Genomic DNA, 19233 nt, shown 5'->3' with positions numbered 1-19233 from the left:
AATTTCGTGAAGTCTGGTTTTTGTTTTGTTTGTTCTTAATGTATTCTGGGCCCGCGGGTATTTTTACTTGGTTACCATGCTTTCTTGTGTATAATTTGCTTTTTAACTTGCCTTTTCTACTTTTTTTCCACCAAGCAGCGCTCTCATTTTATTAGCATTCCCTTATCAAAAATTGGGTTGGATATTATATTTGAAAATGCGTAATTATGTTGTATATACATAAGATTTGCATACACCTATTCCCTGTTGTTTATTTAGAATGCAATTCAAACCTATTTCTTAAACATTTTGTTTCTTGAACTACTTGTTTTACTCTAATAATAATAATAGTAAATGTTTGTTGAGCTCTTGCTGGGACTGAAATTCTGTAGCACCTCTCTTTATACTGTAAGATTTACATTATTACCATTTATGATAGCCTTTGTGTGAATGGACTGTATTCATCTTTGTAACCCCAGCACTGTTCCATAGTAGACATTCAATAATTATTCTTTTGTGAATGGTCTTTGAGCTATGATCTACAAGAGCATTTCTGCAAGACTTCTGCAAACAAATAACCGGACTCTCAGTCAGGAACTGTGAAGTGTTCATCCCTAACTGTATTCCTGTGAGTAACAACCAACATAAGTTTCTGCTCTAGGCTTCTCAAAGTAGCCTAATGTCTAATCCTCACAAGTATTCCTTTCTGAGTTTCCCTAATACAGACAGACTGCTTTCTCCTGGCTCACATAGCCAGCCATTACTGCTCCCCATGCTGCCTGCCCTAGAGAAACAGACTCTGCCGTCTGCTCTTCTTCTCTATTGGAAGGATTGTGCATCACTATTAGGCGCTGAAATAAATTATTGTCGAGTGTGGCTCCATAGTCTTACTTTAACACTCTTTAGCATCACTCCATTATGACCACATCTTTAGCACTAAAGGATGAAACCTGAGAAGGTAATACAGACCCCCGCCCTTCTTTCCGCCTTACCTTTTACAGCCACCGCTGCATCTCAGGGCTTCACTTGGAAAAGTATAGGCATACACTCTATTTTTTCTTACACACCTTCGGCAGGTGATCCTTTCAAAATGACAGTAGTAAGAGACAACAAAAGACATAAATATGAACAATGTAAGTCTGATTCACCCTGTGTATGTTGCTGATCCTGACGTAGGCTCCCAGGATTTGTGGTCCCGTCTTTTCTAAATTTGCTATGCTATCCCCAAAAGGTAGTTGTTTTCATGGGAGCTTTGCCTAGGCTGTTTACTTTCAGCTCTGGCCTGCTGCTACCTGGAAGTCTGCATCACTTTGCAAAATAGGCAAAATATTTTACACCTTACTTAACTAGCTAGTTGACTTGGATGTCTGCTTTCTAATTCAGCCTGATCTTACTCTATGCAGTTTTTTTAAAAATCTGTAAAAAATGGTGTTCATGTCATTTGGGCAACTAGCTACTTAAAGAAAATGTATGAAGTAATGATATTGTGAATTGATAGTAATTCTGTTTATGTTGGTAGATATAGTTCTCTTTCTCCTGAAGAGTGTCACCTCTGATTAAGTACTACTATGGTGTAGTCTTTTATTAGATGTTTAAGTTTCGAGAGAAACTTTAATGAGGCCACACTACCTACCTGTTGATGTCAGTCAATTCATTGTCCTTAGCTTTTAAGTATCTTAAACACAGAAGTGAAGGAATTACCCATAGTCACATCACTGATGGTTTATGATAAAAAATGTTTTGAGAATTCTGAGTCCATTGGGTAAAAACTGATATAGTAAGGCCTTAACCATGTTTTCAACACTGGAAGACTTTTTTTCTCATCATCAATGTTTATCAGTGAATGTCTGAGATTTGCCAAATGCACAGCCTTATTAGAGGATCTTTTCCTTAATTTGAAAGGTAAACCAAAGTATACATATCTTCCTTTTCCAATTGATCTTTTAAGATGGATATGTTGAAACAGATAGACATCTATAGAGATTCATAGATAGGACAGATTTTCCCAGGATACCAATACAGAAAAGGTAGGGCATCCTAAAGGGAAAAAAAAAAAATGTTTACCATAATTTGAGGGTCAGTGTGTTTACTATTTTTTAATGTGGATTTATGAGGAGGAAGAGAGAAATAAGAGTACTGAAAGAATAAGCACTTAGGAGGTAAATGAAGCCAGCTGATCCCCTGGGGCGGAAAGAAGAAGGGAAAAGGAGATGATATATCAGAGAACTCACTAATGGTAGGCAAGGCCATTCTATGGGTGTTAAAGGTTATACTGTATAAGAGAAATGCTACAGCGCGTTCCTGTCTCAGCTTCATGTTTCTTGATCTTGGCACTACCCTGACCCCTGTCCTAGAACTGAATGTATGCAATCTTACCCCCAGCTTCCATGGGACTGAATGAAGAGCAGAAAGAATTTCAGAAAGTGGCCTTTGACTTTGCTACCCGGGAGATGGCTCCAAACATGGCAGAGTGGGACCAGAAGGTGGGAGTTTTCCTTGTGGCTAGACATTGCAACAAAGGCCTCCTGTGGTGACCCTGTCTTCATCCCCTTTTAGTCCTAACTGTTCCATGTTTATTCTCCTTGCACAACTCTTACTGCAAATGAAAGTACTGGTAATGTTGTGATTCCTATCTTCATCTTGTAGAGACTAGTTTTGTTTTTGTTTTTGAATTGTACAAAGATTTAGACAGTCTTAAAACCAAGGCAATTCTATGGATAATTAAAAGGAACTTTAATGCTAGAAAACCAGTGCTTATTGAATGCATTTTAACTGCTACTATAGATAACAAATAGCCTATTAAGTTAATATATACACTCTCCCAAATGCAAACATCTTAATCCCTCATTGTGCCCTTTAATGAAAAGTCCATCTGTGAATCCCTTACTGATGACCCTGTTCTCTTTTGTACGTAGGAGTTGTTCCCAGTGGACGCAATGCGGAAAGCTGCTCAGCTCGGCTTTGGGGGAATCTACGTACGAACAGATGTAGGTGGGTCTGGACTGTCACGGCTCGATACATCTGTCATCTTTGAGGCCTTGGCTACAGGCTGCACCAGCACCACAGCCTATATAAGCATCCACAAGTGAGTGCCAAGCTTGGTGAGCACAGTGAAGTTCTCATCGGGTTGATTGGGAAATTTCAGGAAATTTTGGAAAAGTTCATCTTTTCAAGTTGATTGTCATTGAGGAACCAGACAGGGCACCTGGGTTGCTCGGCTCAGTCAGTTAAGTGTCCGACTCTTGATTTCAGCTCAGGCCGTGATTTCAGGGTCATGGGATTGAGCCCTGTGTCACGCTCCACACTGGGCATAGAGCCTGTTTGGGATTCTCTCTCTCCCTCTGCTCCCCCCATTCCTTGCGAGCACATGCACTCTCTCCCTCAAAAAAAGAAAAAAAGTTCACTCTAGGTCTGCTGCTGCCTTTTGAACTTGAATCTGCCATCTTGTATGTTGCTTAGAAAATAAGGACTGTCCGCCTTCTCTCAAATCCTAGATTGAGCTGAAGCAAACAGACATCTCCAGGAGAGTGGTCAGGGCCCTGTTCCCGTCTTCCTCAACCCCTAGGATGAAGCCCCCAGGAATTTGTCAAAGTACATATAACTTTGATTTTTAGGGAACTCATTTAACCTAGAAGCGGCATGAACATCCAAGTGAGAAACATTTTGGCCCTGGTTATCTCTGGGTAGTACGTGTTCCACGAATATGTTTTAACCCAGGCCTTTCCTTTAAAGTCGAATCTTCTCAGTGGCGACTTTTCTCTTCCCACTCTCTCTTCCTCTTCACTGTGCTTTGCTGCCTGTGCTTTCCTTCCCATCCCTCCCCCCTCAGATTTCCTCTTCTCCATATTAACTCTGTCATTATCTTTTCTTCTTGGGGTACCTGTCAGCATGTGTGTCTGGATGATTGATACCTTTGGAAGTGAGGAACAGAGGCACAGATTCTGCCCACCGCTCTGTACCATGGAGAAGTTTGCATCCTACTGCCTCACTGAGCCAGGTGGGTTTGCCGTACCGCCAGCAAGACGTAGCAGGGGATGCTGCTCAGGCGAAGTTACTGAGCACTCTCTTGTCCCCTCGATACGTACAACCCTTGTTTACCACGAAGTTGGGTCATGGAGGAACACAAGCCTAAGAGGGCTGTAGGGCAGAGTCTCTCCAGGCTGCAGATTGGAGCCTCCTTGTACTCAGTGTGCTGGGAGATGGAAAATGGTCTCATTGCTGTCCACAGTTTTCACCAAATACAGAGAGTTCCTCCAGCTGTCTGCATTTTAAAGTGTGAAACGCTGAACTGTTGGTTATAAGGGAAGATTTCCTTGGAAGTGGAACCGTTCTGTGGCCCCCTTACTTTCACTGACTTTCTCTCCCACCCTCTCTGCTTCCTTTTGATCCCTGCCTTAGGAAGTGGTAGTGATGCTGCCTCCCTTTTGACTGCAGCAAAACGACAAGGAGATCATTACATCCTCAATGGTTCCAAGGTACCAGCATGCCCACCTTACAGAACACCTTAGAGATTGTGCCCATCTTCATGCTGACATTGCCTGGATCCTTGCTATCTGCGAGTTAATGTTTCCTAGGAGTTTTACACATTGAATAGAGAACCTCTGACCTATTTCCCTTTATTTACCTTCACTTTCTCACTCTTCTGATCTGAGTTCAGATAATCTCGCTCCTTTCTGTCTGTCCTTTTTATAGTCTCATCAGCTAGATCCCTGATTCCCCAGTCAGCACAGGTTCTTTTTACCTCTCCTTCTTTTCTCTGTGCCATCATGCCTCTTAGTGTCCTACTGTCAGAAGGACTCTGATTGCTTTCCCAGGTGTTAGGCTCCAGGGACGGATGTGTTTCCTGATCCCTGTACACCCCCTCTCCAACCCTCAGGCCTTCATCAGTGGTGGAGGTGAATCAGACATCTACGTGGTCATGTGCCGAACAGGAGGGCCAGGCCCCAAAGGCATCTCTTGTATAGTTGTGGAGAAGGGGACCCCTGGCCTTAGCTTTGGCAAGAAGGAAAAAAAGGTGAGTGGCTATTGGACAGGAAACAATTCAAGTTCAAACAATCCAAGAGTCTGCCACCTGCCAGACCAACCTCTGTTCTAGGTAAACTATTCCTTGAAATACCACCTCCGCTTTTGGTCTGTGTTTCTTATTCAGCTTCTTATTTTGGCACATTCCTTTATCCCAGGAAGAAATACTTACAGATCTGGTGGTGACTACTCGGATGAAAAGCATATGGGCCACTTTTCTTCTTTAAATAAAAATAAAATAAAACTCACTGGAGATGATCGTGAGTGTTTCAGTCATGTAAGAGGGAGAGTGTTTCCATAGGTGCTTTGAAAAGACGTTCCTAGGATATAGCAATCCCATAGCCAGACCATGAATAGTAGAAGTGTGATTCCATAGCTGTAGCTGGTGGTAAGATGAGACCCATTCAGATTTGTAAGGCCGGGGGACCAGAATAATCATACCCCTCCAATATATACTGTTATAGTTAGGATTTGGGGGGAGAAATCAGGTAATGAAATGACCCCTAACTGTACTCTCCTTTCATAGCTCCTAGGGTTTCCATATTTCCCCTCATGAGCTTTCCCGATACTTTATAAACTGCAAAGAGGTAGAGGTTTTAGTGCCCCTTTTCATTTATTAGTATAGTAGGTTTTTACTAGATTCCTACTATGCAAAGCATGCTGGCTCCTGGGGTGAAGGAGGATACAGAAGTTACTCCTAGCCTTATTTGAAATTACAAGACACATTACGTTGTCTTATCTGTATAAAGTATATAAGCTGTAATTGTGGCATATAACTTGTATATGTGATATGTAAGATATATAGCTGTAGAATATCTTAATTCTAGGAATGTCTCTTTTGGGTCATACAACATGGACTGACTTACATAGTCTGACACATAATTTTACAGGATCGAGTTATACCAATTTAGGTTGTTTGTGCTTATAAAGGCAGTGATGATTGTTTCAACACACATAGGTAGTATCCATCTCAGTATTTGTGATGTCTGTTGACAGGATTACCAAAGCTGTCAAATTTCGTGCCTAGAGAAAAATCACAAATAAATTCCAGAAACAAAAAGTATATCTTTTCTTCCTTTCGTTTTCTGTTTTCTCTCCCTTTTAAGTGTATACATTTATCTTTCTTTTTTGTTTTCTTTTTTAATTATTAGTTTTGCTTTATATATTTTTTAATATAAGGGAAATTTGGAAGGACACCTCTGTATTTATTTGACAGCTGGTGAGTGCCCACTATGTACCAAGCATTTGTAAACAGTAGGGGTAGAGCAGTGAACAAAGACAAAGCTCTGCCCTCATAGAGTTTACCTGTCAGCAAGCAGGGATGGACAACAGACATGTAAATAAGCAAGGTACCTTCTGGTAATGCTCTGTGCTACAAAAGAGATAAAGGAGATTGATAGGACACTGAGGAGAGCTTGAAAACGTCTGTAATAGGGCTGAACTCCCAGAGGTCATGACTTTTGAGATGAGATCCAGAGTATAGAAGAAGCAACATAAGAAGAATTCTGGGCAGAGACAACAGTAGATGGCCTATTGAGGGAACAAAAAAAAAGTAGTGAGCAAAGAAGAGAACAGCATGGGATGAAATTGGACAGGCAGGCAGGGGCTTGTAGAAGAGAAGAGTCACTGCCCTGAATGCCACCCTGTTGGGCAGCCATACAGTCCCTGATTTTTGCCAGATGGGGTGGAACTCACAGCCAACGCGCGCTGTGATCTTTGAAGATTGTGCGGTGCCCGTGGCCAACAGAATTGGAAATGAGGGACAGGGCTTCGTCATTGCCATGAAAGGACTGAATGGAGGGAGAATCAATGTTGGTGAGAACACAGCAGGATGGGGCAGGGAGGTAGCCGGGCTGGGGCAAAGCAGCACTGTCCTGGCTCAGTTGAAATGTTGGCACTCTTCCTTTCTAGCTTCCTGCTCCCTAGGAGCTGCTCATGCTTCAGTCATCCTCACCCGAGACCATCTCAGCGTTCGGAAGCAGTTTGGAGAGCCTCTGGCCAGTAACCAGGTAATTTCCCAGAGGCCCCTGCATTTGCTTTCCACTCTGCCTGCAACCTGCTCTGTGGCCCACATTCTCTCGGAGAGTGAGGCTATGAGTCCTCACTGGAGTTTTGCCCCCATCTTAGAACTTGTGTTCTAATTTTATCAGTAATCTTTTTCACTGAAGCGCAGGGCAAACAAAGTAGGCTTAGAACTCACAAGGCAGTGCATTTGCTCTGTAGAAGAGGCAGGGACTTTGAAGCTTGGGGTCAGTTAGAAAAGGTACCTCATGAGAGGTGTCTTATAGAGGGCCCCAGATCAGGTGCTGGTCTAGGCCTGTCTGTCTTGTCTGGTTCTCTTATCCCCTGTTGCTGTAGTACCTGCAATTCAAACTGGCTGATATGGCAACAAGGCTGGTGGCCTCACGGCTGATCATCCGCAGTGCAGCAGTGGCTCTGCAGGAGGAGCGGGAAGATGCAGTGGCCCTCTGCTCCATGGCCAAGCTCTTCGCTACAGATGAATGCTTTGCTGTGCGTGATGATGTCCTCTGGCTGTCTTGGGTGGACAAGGAGCAGCTGCTAGGTCCAGGGATGTTGAGAGCCATTAGTCTACCCCTGGGGCTTAAGCATATAAATGAACTCATGAGAGGCCTGCTTGGGAGCTCTCAGAGCTGACTTTTTACCTGCTCCGTGCCATTACACACTCCATTCTGTCACTGTCATTTGATTGTGTTCTAGATGAGACACTGCCCTTGAAGGAAGGTTCAGAGCAGCCCAGTGCCTCTTGCTCAAATTTAGCACTGCGCTCTGTTTAAAATGTCAAGGGCAGAGCTATTTCCACATGAGGCTACATTGCCACTAGATGGCATTGTAGGTAGCCTCACATAATCCCAGCCAAAGTGCTTGTGGGCAGCTTGTCCCCTGCAGATAATAAAGCAATAAAGGCAGAGCTCTCTGAGTTGCCTGCCTGGTGGGAACTGACAAGTTTAGTAGGTAAACCTACCTTGTTGTCTAACCACACAGAATACAGAGCCCCTCTTCGGGCTGGGGGCTGGTTATCCGTAGGTTGTTCTTCCTCGTATTAGTTTACAGCGGGCTGCCAGATTGGGGGCTGGGGTAGAAAGAGAAGCCATATGTTCCACAGTCTTCCCCCCAGTCAAAGATGTCTAATCCCTGTCTCCCTGAAGATCTGCAACCAGGCTTTACAGATGCATGGAGGCTATGGCTACCTGAAGGACTATGCTGTTCAGCAGTATGTGCGGGACTCCAGGGTCCATCAAATCCTAGAAGGTAAAAATTGCCAGAGCTGTTCTCCAGAATGCTTATAGGATCACCACTTTCCTCAGCCTGTCTGTCCCCATGCTGACTGGTTCTGAGGGTTCCATCAGGCCCTGTCTGTCTTTTGCCTTCCTCCTAACCCGGCGCTGGAAGTGTTTGTGGGTGTCATACAGAGCACTAGCTTGGGAGTCTGGAGGCTCTGCTTTGTCACCATGGGTAAGCTATCAAATCACTCCATTTCTGCTCTTTTTCTTTGCAAATTTTAGAGAACGCTCAAACCAGATAATATATGGGAAAGCATTTTGAAAACTTCAACAGTAACTCTTGACTTTTATGAAGTACTTGGTCCTCAGGGATTCCAAAACTTCTGTACAGGGCAAATGTAAGCTACTTGGATCACAAGCAACCTCTATAAATTGAAGATATCTCTATCAATATTGCTAATGGATTTTTCAGTAAACTAAATCATATGATTATTTTCTCGGCAATCACAGACTGGATTAGGCTGGAAAATGTGTAAGCTGCCGGAGGCTGGCTCAGAGCATGGCCTTTTCCACGCTCCACACCAGTGCAGAAGTCTTGAAATTACATGACTCTTGTCTCAGCGGGTGTAGGCAGACAGGAGTGGTTATCCTGTAGGAGAGCCAGATGGGGCAAAAGCTTATCTAAGTAACTTTCAGTGATGCAATGTTGGGCTGCTTCCACGGAGGCACAGGAGAGAGCTGTGGGTGTTGGTCTCTCTGTCATTTTCAAAGCATTCTTGAACCTGAGGAGGTGTTAGAATCACCCAGAGGGCTTGTGAAAACAGATTGCTAGGCTCCACACCCAGAGGTTCTGACTCAGTGGGTCTTAGGTAGGCCTGAGAATTTTGCATCTCCAACAAGTTTTCAAGTGAGGCTGCAGCTGCGCATCTGGGAAGCACGCTCTGAGACCCACTGCTCCGGTGGTATGTCCAAATCACAGGCTTCTAAAAGTTAGTCTGCTTTCTTCTGCAGACCTTATCCCTGAAATATGTCAATGAGCTCAGTCACTGGTGCTCAAGTTCCCCATAGGCTTTGTCCTCTGATTATTCCTGCAGTTACTTCCTTACCCAGCATTTATGAATGACAAGTTTAGTGGGTAAACTTTGTTGTCTAACAACATGAGACTTCACTTTTATTCTGACTCTGCCTTTTAACCTTGTAAGAAGAAATGGGAAAAGCCAGGTACGTTTATTTGAGGCCATGCCATCATCCACTTACAGAAAATTTGGGGCACTGGTCTCACTTTGGTATCACTTTGTTTCATTGTGAACTTTGTTATAGGATAAATCTGCAAATTCAGATTTGATTTTATTTGAGGTGTGTGATTACTCATTCCTCATGGGGGTTCATATTTCTCTTTGCATTAAAAGCCACTGTAAAAATGGAGCAAGAAGTTGACCCCTCCTTTCAGGGAAAATATTTTTGTCTGTTCTTTTAAAATTCACTTTTCTGATTACCAAAGAAATTGGTATATTTATTGTTGAAAGCTTATAAAGTATAGGAAAAGTAAAAAAAAAAAAAATCATTCATGTTTCCACATTCAGAATTAATATTTTGGATTCCTTTTATATGTACGTCCAAAAAATCTCCTTTGGGGCTTTTTCTGTACTTTGTAGGTACTTTTTTTTTTTTATGTGAAGTATAGTTGCCATACAATATTATATTAGTTTCAGGTGAGCAACACAGTAATTCAACAGTTGAAATAGTTTGAGAAGGAAAGATAGTAACTCTTCTTTAAATGTGTGATAGAATTCCCCTCTGTAGCTGTCCAGTCCTGGACTTTTCATGGTTGGGAATTTTTTGATTGCCACTTCAATTTTGTTACTCATAATCAGTCTGTTCAGATTATCTATTTCTGATTCAGTCTTGGAAAATTGTATGTTTCTAGGGACTTATATGTTTCTTCTAGGTTATCCAGTTTGTTGGCATATCATTTTTTATGGTGGCCTCTTATAATCCTTTATGTTTCTGTGGTGTTGGTTGTAACTTCTCTTTCATTTCTGATTTTATTCATTTGACTTCTCTCTTTTTTTTTTTTCTTAGTAAGTCTGGCTAAAGATTTATCAATTTTGTGTATCTTTCCAAAGAACCAGCTCTTGGTTTCACTGATCTTTTCCCTATTGTTTTTTTAGTCTCTGTTTCATTTATTTCACCCTGAACTTTATTATTTCCTTTCTTCTACTAATTTTGGGTCTGTTCATTCTTTTTTCTAATTCCTTTAGATGTATAGTTAGATTGTACATTTGAGATTTTTCTTGCTTTTTTCTTTTTTAAGTAGGCTCCACCCCCAATATGGGGCTTGAACTCATGACCCTAACTCTACCAACTGTGCCACTCAGGTGCCCCAATTTTTCTTGTTTCTTGAAGAAGGCCTGTATCACGATAAACTTGCTTGTTAAGACTGCTTTTGCTGTGTCCCAAAGATTTTGGAACTTGTCTTTCCATTTTCATTTGTCTCACGGTATTTTTTTATTTCCTGTTTGATTTCTTTATTGACCCATTTGTTGTTTAATAGCACGTTGTTTAGCCTCCATGTGTTTTTTACCATTTTTTTCTTGTAATTGATTTCCAGTTTTATACCATTGTATAATTTTCTAGATATAAGTGATTTTACTACTTTTTCTTTTCTTTAACCTTCATACTAGCTTTATAAGTGATTGATCTACTATTTATATTACATGTTGCTTTTACCAGTGAAAATGTTTTTTTCATAATTTGCTTACTTCTAGTTGTTGCCTTTTCTTTTCAACTTAAAGAAGTCCTTTAACACTTCTTGTAAGGTCGGTGTAGTAATGATAAGCTCCATTAACTTTTGTTTGGGAAACCTTTTTAAGATTTTATTTATCTATTTAGTTGAGAGAGAGCATGCAAGCAGGGGGAAGGAGCAGAAGGAGAGGAACAAGCAGACTCTGTGCTGAGCACAGAGCCCAGCACAGGGCTCTATCCCACGACCCTGATATCATGACCTGAGTCGCAATCAAGAGTTGGACACTTAACCAACTAAGCCACCCAGGCGCCCCTGTCTGGAAAACTCTTTTTTTTTTTTTTTAAGATTTTTTATTTATTTATTTGACAGAGAGAGACACAGCGAGAGAGGGAACACAAGCAGGGGGAGTGGGAGAGGGAGAAGCAGGCTTCCCGCGGAGCAGGGGGCCCGATGTGGGGCTTGATCCCAGGACCCTGGGATCATGAGCTGAGCCGAAGGCAGATGCTTAACCGACTGAGCCATCTAGGCGCCCTGGAAAACTCTTTATATCTCCTTGCCAGGTAGACTATTCTTGGTTGCAGGCTTTTTTCTTTTTAGCACTTTGAATATATCATGCCACTTTCTTCTGCCCACGAAGTTTCTGCTGAAAAAATCAGCTCATAGCCTTATGGGTGTTTTCCCTTGTACATAACTATTTGCTTTTGTCTGGCTGCTTTTAAGATTCCTCTTTATACGTAATTTTTACTATATATATATATTTAACCATATATATACAGTAAAACCATACCAAGACATGTAATATGTCTTGGTATGGTTCTCCTTGATTTATCTCGTCTGGGGCTCTCTGTGCTTCTAGAAACTAGATGTCTGTTTTCTTCCCCAGAGTAGGGAAATTTTCAGCCATTATTTCTTTAAATAAGTTTTCTGCCTTTTTCTCTTTTCTCCTTCTGGGACCCCAATAGTGCAAATATTAGTGTGCTTGATGTTGTCCCAGAAGTCCCTTAACCTGTCCTTTTTTAAAATTCTTTTTTCTTTTTGCTGCTCAGCTCAAATGCTTGATACTACCCTATCTTCCAGATTGCTGATCCATTCTGCATCCTGTAATCTGCTGTTGATTCCCTTTAGTGTATTTTTTCATTTTAGTTACTGTACTCTTCAACTGTTTTTTGTTTTATGTTTTCTGTCTCTGCTGAAATTTTCACTAAGTTCATCCACTCTTCTCTCAAGGCCCCTGAACATCTTTATGACCATTATTTTGAAACTTTATCAAGTAGATTCTTTATCTCTGTTTTGTTCAGTTCTTTTTCTGAGATGTTGTCTTGTTCTTTGATTTGGAGCATATTCTTGTCTCCTCATTTTTGTTTTTGTGTATCAATTAAGCCAGACTCTCCTGGTCCTGAAAGTAATGTCCTGTATGGAACGCATCCTGGGGGTAATCCCTAGTGCAATCCCTTCTGGTCACTAGAATCAGGCACTCCCAGGGTATCCCCTGTGTGGTCTGCATGTGTCGTGCTGTTGTGTCTGGGCTGTGACTACTATGGGCGTGTTGGTAGCTGGCTGCTAGGCCCACCTGTGAGTCTTGTGGGTGTGTTAGTGGGCAGCAGTGACTTTGAGTGGGGGCGGGCACCAGTTCCCACTGAGGTTGCCTGCCAGGTGTGGTGGTTAGTACCTGCTTGGAGGGACATCTTCTGGGTTGAGTGTGTTGAGCCAGGCAGGTCTGCAGGTGAACGCCAGGGTGGGGCAAGCAGTACTAGCAAGGTAGGGTGGGTGTCAGATCTTGCTCCCGAAACATCTAGGTAGCAAGGAGGGTGTCAGATCTTGCTCCCAAAGCATCTGGCTAACTAAGCTGTAGAAGTACAAGAAAAATGGCACTTGCTAACATTTCCATTCCCAGAGAAAGTTCCTACAGATCCCTGCGCCTCTGGCACACACCCAAAAATTAGTCATTAAACCTCCCCCATGTATGACCCAGGAGCTTTTCCAACTGCTGCCTCCATGCTGGGCTCCAAGTGACTGATACTGTGTGTGGGCCCCTTGAGAGTAGTGTCTCAGTTTATTGTAGCTCCCGGGCTCTCCTAGAGTTAAGCTCCACTGATTTTCAAAGCCAGACAATATGTGGCCTCATCTTCCCAGTGAAGATCTCCAGGCAGGGGCTGTCTGCTGTGGGACTTGAACCTCTCGCTCCTCAGGAAGGACCTCCACACCTGTGATAGCCTCCTGCTTGTGGGTCACTGTGCGTGGGTTTGGTTCTGGACAGTCTCTGCCCCTCCTGCCCTCCTCAATGTGGCTTTTTCTTTATATCATTAGCTATGGAATAGCTGTTCTGCTAGAGTTTAGGTTCTCAGAGTGAGTTGTGCTGTACATAGTTGCAGCCTTAGTGTGTCCACAGGAGGAGGGAAGCTCAGCATCTTCCCTTCTCCCAGGCGAGATGTTTTTAAAAGAGCAAATTTATTCCTTACTTCCTGACATTTTTCTGTACTTTGGAGAGAAGTCTGTAATAATCCCATCCCACTCAGGGTTAAAGCAACAATTGTGGTTTATATCCACTACTACCCTGAATGAGGCTTGGAGCCCCTTGGTTAAAGCTTTACCAAGCTCGGGCGCCTGGGTGGCTCAGTTGGTTGGGCGACTGCCTTCGGCTCGGGTCGTGATCCTGGAGTCCCGGGATCGGGTCCCGCATCGGGCTCCCTGCTCGGCGGGGAGCCTGCTTCTCCCTCTGACCCTCCCCCCTCTCATGTGCTCTCTCATTCTCTCTCTCTCAAATAAATAATACATAAAAAAAAAAAAAAGCTTTACCAAGCTCTGAGACTTCGCTGCAACTAAATCCTTCATTCTTCCTCCCCCTTGCAGGTAGCAATGAAGTGATGAGGATGCTGATCTCTCGAAGCCTGTTTCAGGAGTAGCACCCAGACTTGATGTTCGGGCGTGATGGTTAATGTACACCTCGAATCAGAGGTTTCATATGGACTGCAGATGAGTCATGGATTAGATTGAAGGGCTGAGCTCTTCCAGGTGGACCCAGAGCGTTGGGAGCAGCATCAGCTATAGGACTGGGACAGAGTCCTCAGCAGAACTAAAGGAGCTGCCCTGATTGAGATTGTCACAAGAAGACACACTACCTTGTTTTCCTAATGCAAAAAGGTGACCAGGGAAGACTCACCACCAAGTCAGAGTCCTTTCTTGGATACATGTTGTCTTGATTTGTCTGCATTTTGGTGGTTCACTGAATCTCTCTTCCGAAATCTGAACCCTTCCATTGAGGGTTTTTCCTGATGATAAAGCAAAGGTGTGGGAAAGGAGAAATGGAGGAAAAAATGCTCTCCTATCTTTTCCTGTGCTCTGCTAAAGATGCAGAAGGTTTCTGTGGGTTGCATTTCCTTTGTAGTACTCCTGTGAATGTAAATCATGATAAAATGAGTATTTGGGAAACCTTACTCCTAGGTGTGATTTAGGGTATATCTGCACTTGTACACTTTCTGAATATAAAGGGCTGAAGTTATTTGGAACTCTGAATGTTTGTTCTTTTCTTTTTTAGAAGCATGTGGTCTAAGAATCGTATTCAAGCTTCTATAGCCCTTCCTGATAAGTACTTTGAGCATATTTTCTTTCTATCTGAGTGCAAGGAAATGATAGGCATATAGAAGAGAGAGAGTTATCTGGCAAAAGTGATAAAGTAGGAAGGGATTCATAAAGAAGGTAGAAATTAAAATTAAACTTTTATGAAAATGTGTAATATGTAAAGAGAACCAAGAAAGTCAGTTTCAGACGGGGGAACGAGGGGCAGGAAAAGTGCAGAATTGGTGTGGGAGCTGTTTGCAGCTTTGTTTTGTTGTGCTTTGGGCTTGGCATGGGATGGAAAGAAAATATAAGTTGAATCTGGATGGAGAGTTGATGGAAAGTTATGAAAGCCAAAGTGTGGGTTTTATTTCATAAGTAGTGGAGAAGATGAGAAGAGTTTTAATGAAGCTATGATGAGATAATTTGTTGATAAGAACATTCTGGAAGGCATATGCAGGATGAATATGAGGAGGGGAAAGACAAAGATAAGGCATGTCCAGTCTGTAGGTTCTGGAAGTAATTAAGGTCAGAGGCAATTCGAGCCTGAACTTGGAAGGTAAAGGAAAGAGGATGTAAACAGATACAGACCCATGCTTAGAATGTTTGCTATGGAACATGAAGGTCTCCCTCGTAATTGGGCTGCTTTCTAGCATTCACTTCTGAGGCTTCTGTTCAGATTTGAAGCAAAAATAGGTATTATATTAATGTCTTACTATTTGTGTCCCTCATAAGAGACTAATGAAATGCCAGTTATTACAAATGCAATTCACTCTGTCACCCTCCATTACTATTCAGAGTTCAGTTCCCCAGCAGCCTAGCAAGGGATTTGACCCCTGTGGCAAGAACGTAGGGACATTCAAGCTAATCTCTATCACTGTTTATTTGGCCATTCCATAAATGAAGCCAAAAGGAGCAGAACAAATATGTCTTAAGGAAAACCTCTATGACAAGTACTAACACATTTACAAAGTGCGCTGGGGCACAAGTAGTCTTGTGATCCTAACATGATGACCTCAGTGAAAAGTGGATTTCTAAGTTGTCTTCATAATCTCTTTAAACTATATTCCCTTATAATACTTTTACAGTTGAGGGGGAAATCTAATTGTTTTGATTATATGTCCCTTTAAACAGAGGGATGTTTAAGTCACCCATTAAAATTTTCATCCTTTGAAGATTCAGTAAATTAGAAATATCTTATTTACTTATTTGCTTTAGTGCTTATCTGGTTATGCTTTTATTTTAAAAACACTAGGACTTGTCCAAAGTAGTTTCCTGCGGATTATCTCCTATATCTCATGATTTTCACAAGGAGCTCCTTGCATGAATAGGTACTTGAGATACTTGTTGTGTTAAATTGATCTGAATTGAATTAACAACCCTGATGAAAACAGCAACTGCCAATGTTACTGTTCAGTTATGAGACTGGACTATGGATTCAGGCTCCCATATCTGGATTTGATTGCTAGCTTTATTCACTAACCATGTGACTTTAAGGAAAAAAACACTTAAACTCTCTGTGCCTGTTTCCTTAAATTGTAAATTGTGTGTATGTAAAGTGTAAATTGGAGATAATAAGGATCCCTGCCTCATAGGATAATTGGTGAGTCAAGTGAAAGAATCCATATAAAGGGCTTTGAACAGAGTACATTAAGCAGTCTCAAATATTAGTATTATCAATTTCATTTTATAGGTGAGCATAGTGAACTGTAAAGAGATTAAGTGACCTGCTCAAACTTACACAGGTGGCACGCTGAAGGGTTAAGACACATCTCTGCCAAGAACCTTTAAAAAGTTAGAATCATGACTACTAGTCATTTAGTGCTGAATACCAAATAGTTCTGGTCTACCTCTCTTCCAGGTAGGTAAGTGGCAGGATTGCATTTTCCCTTTGCCAACTTTACAGAAACGTATACGTACATAAACAGATTTCTAAGGTTTCTCCCAGGATCTTAGAAGGGACCCAGAGCTTAAGCTTCCTTAGTTTCACAGTAAATTTCCTATTGTCTGTCCTCTCTGCTTTATCTGAACATCTCCATATATATTCTTCTACCCAAAATTTGTTTCCCATTTGGCACTCAGGCTGTTATGCCTAGGAGTTATGATCAGCCAAACACCATATGAATGAATGCTCTCCTTTTAAGCGTGAGCAGGTGAGGAGTGCCTGCCACAGTGTCATGACAAACACTGGAACAGCATGGGTCCCTGCATCCCCACTCCAACAATTCCCAATTAGTGATTCCCATGGGAAGGAAGAGAGGAGGATCCAAAGAAGCCAGTTAAGTGGGAGCCCAATGGACAAGTTTTTCCAATTAAAATCCAGTCTCCTGCTTGGTGGCCTGTGGCAAGGACTGCCTGAGAAGGGAAAAAATGAGCCAGGATAGACAATATTCTTTCATTGCTTGGAATGGAGCAAAATCCAACACCGCTAGCAGGACCCCAAAAGCTTTTCCCTCCTGCTCCAGGAGGACTCAGATTTCTCTCTTACTTGTAACTGAGGGTAGTGGTAAGTGTGCACTCAGGTCTTTTTACTTTTTCCTCCTGTCTACTTGTCTTTTCACCCGGTTTCTTGATCCAAAGCCCAGGACATTCTGGATCAGGCAGAGCAACTAGAATATTCACTTATATCACCACAAACAGAAAGGAATCTTAGCTCTCTCTGATCAGGCATTCTTAATCCCCACAGAACAGAATGAGGGGTTGCCAGTTCTCTTCACAGCAACAGAGGAGGAAGGATATTCTGAGCCATCATGCTCTGGAAAAGAGGGGGGCCTGTGATTTATTTCCAGTGCAGTTCTACTCATGTTGGTTTGGTTCTTTCCCCCGCACCCAACTTTAATATGGGCGTTATGGTTTCCTCAAGAGCTATATAAACAATACTCCAAGATAGTCCACTGGTTCCCTTCCCCAGCTGTCACCCAGATTGGGGCCCTGAGCTGCCCACACTATTCCGGCCTTTCTAAAGAAAATTTCAAAGTATCACTGGTTTCCATTTTTCCTTTAAACCAGTCTGTGGACTTGGGACGCCTGGGTGGCTCAGTCGGTTAAGCATCTGCCTTCGGCTCAGGTCATGATCCCAGGGTCCTGGGATCAAGTCCCGCATCAGGCTCCCTGCTCCGCGGGGAGCCTGCTTCTCCCTCTGCCTCTGTCTCTCTTTCTCTGTCTCTCATGAATAAATAAAAAAAAAAAAAAATCTTTAAACCAGTCTGTGGACTTAATGGGCCATAAGATTCTTCCATCAGACTCAGGTTGTAAGTCAGAAATATATTGGATTCATCTCTTTATTCTTGGTTCATTCTTCACATATAGTAGGAGCTCAATGTTTTTTGAGCAGATGAAGACTGTAAAAAAGCCATCACCACCAATATGATACTAATTGTAGCTGCTGGCAAATACTTTTTAGGAATAGGCAAGACACACCATCAAAAGTCAGCTAACTAGATGCAAGAACTTGGATGGACCTCCAGGGAAGTTTGGTGAGTGAAAAGCAAACTCAGAAGGTTGTGTACTGTGTGATCCCATTCATATGGCATTCTTGAAATAATGCCATTATAGAGGTGAAAAACAGGATTGTGGTTGCCAGGGATTTGACTTGGGGGAGGGAAAGAGGGTCTATAAAAGAGGAGCCTGGGGGTAGGGGGTGAACCTGTGGTGGTGGCCACAAGTAAGTTTGCAACTCTCTCCAGAGTTTCCCAGGTATAATCTGAAACCAGCTTTGTGTAGGGCTGGGACAGACCAAAGAAAGAGGCTGGCCATTCCACGTTGGTAGGCTGCAGGGTTTTTTTGTTTGTTTTTAAAGGTTTTATTTATTTATTTGACAGAGCACAAGTAGGCAGAATGGGGAGCCTGATACAGGGTTCAATCCTAGGACCCTGGGATCATGACCTGAACCAAAGGCAGATGCTTAACCAATTGAGCCACCCAGGTGCCCCGGTAGGTTGCAGTTTTAATAAGCAAAGAGAACTTACATATGAGTCTTGTCTTGGTCAGCAGCAAGACAGATGCCTGCACCAGCCTGTTAAATCTTAAAAATTTTTAAAAAGGGAACCTCTTAAGTGCCCAGGTCCAGCTCTCTGGTCAATCAGTGGTCACATCTTTTTGATCAGGTTCTCCAACATCACACAAAACCACAGATGTGAAACAATTGCATAGAACTGTATACACATACATGCAAGTGAGCATGCACATAACTGGTGAAATCTGAATAAACCTCGTGGATTGCACCAATATCAATTTCCTAGATGCTACTGTTGGGGGTGGAGGAGTAAGGGGTACCTGGCCCTCCATACACTTTTTTTTTTTAACAACTTTTTGTGAATCTATAATTACTTCAAAATTAAAAAAATTTAAGTTGACCACCTGATGAGAGACTATACTTGCAGGACCTAGCCTTCCCCATCCCCTGCTATTGGTGGCAGCCCTGTATGGCCTCTACTCCTTGCACTGCAGTTCACTGAGCTTGGCTTAGGAGAGGGGATGGTGACAGAGGGTTTGAGCCAAGGGAAAGTGGGAAGACTGAGTGAACAGGGCAGTGGTGGGCCAGGTATTTAGATTGGTCTTTACTTTTCAAGCCAGTGGGTCTATGCCTGCAATTCAGGCCCTTGAGAGCAAGGTTCAAAAACCCCATGCTGTCCCCATCAAAATACCATCCACTTTTTTCAAAGAAATGGAACAAATAATCCTAAAATT

General features: G+C 42.5%; 1 protein-coding gene across 5 annotated transcripts in view; it reads left to right on the top strand.

Annotated features, from left to right (window-relative positions):
• Positions 1-14502, top strand: part of ACAD8 (acyl-CoA dehydrogenase family member 8) — a 17996-nt gene extending 3494 nt beyond the window's left edge. Inside the window, exons 2-12 of one of the 5 annotated variants that reach the window (XM_031025077.2) lie at positions 512-607; positions 2362-2462; positions 2895-3064; positions 3867-3976; positions 4378-4454; positions 4856-4993; positions 6681-6816; positions 6913-7010; positions 7360-7512; positions 8169-8271; positions 13840-14502. In XM_031025077.2, coding sequence (XP_030880937.1) covers positions 2367-2462; positions 2895-3064; positions 3867-3976; positions 4378-4454; positions 4856-4993; positions 6681-6816; positions 6913-7010; positions 7360-7512; positions 8169-8271; positions 13840-13892 — 1134 coding nt within the window. In that variant the 5' untranslated portion in view covers positions 512-607; positions 2362-2366 and the 3' untranslated portion in view covers positions 13893-14502. The other 4 variants (XM_031025076.2, XM_081799071.1, XM_006730528.3 and 1 more) reach the window with 4 other exon arrangements.
• Positions 14503-19233: the final 4731 nt, after the last annotated feature.

This window comes from Leptonychotes weddellii, chromosome 11, assembly GCF_054177405.1.
Source record: "Leptonychotes weddellii isolate Sample4059 chromosome 11, ASM5417740v2, whole genome shotgun sequence".
Classification (NCBI taxonomy): Eukaryota; Metazoa; Chordata; class Mammalia; order Carnivora; family Phocidae; genus Leptonychotes; species Leptonychotes weddellii.
Note: the sequence above shows the minus strand (reverse complement) of the source record. Positions and strands in the feature narration are given on the sequence as shown.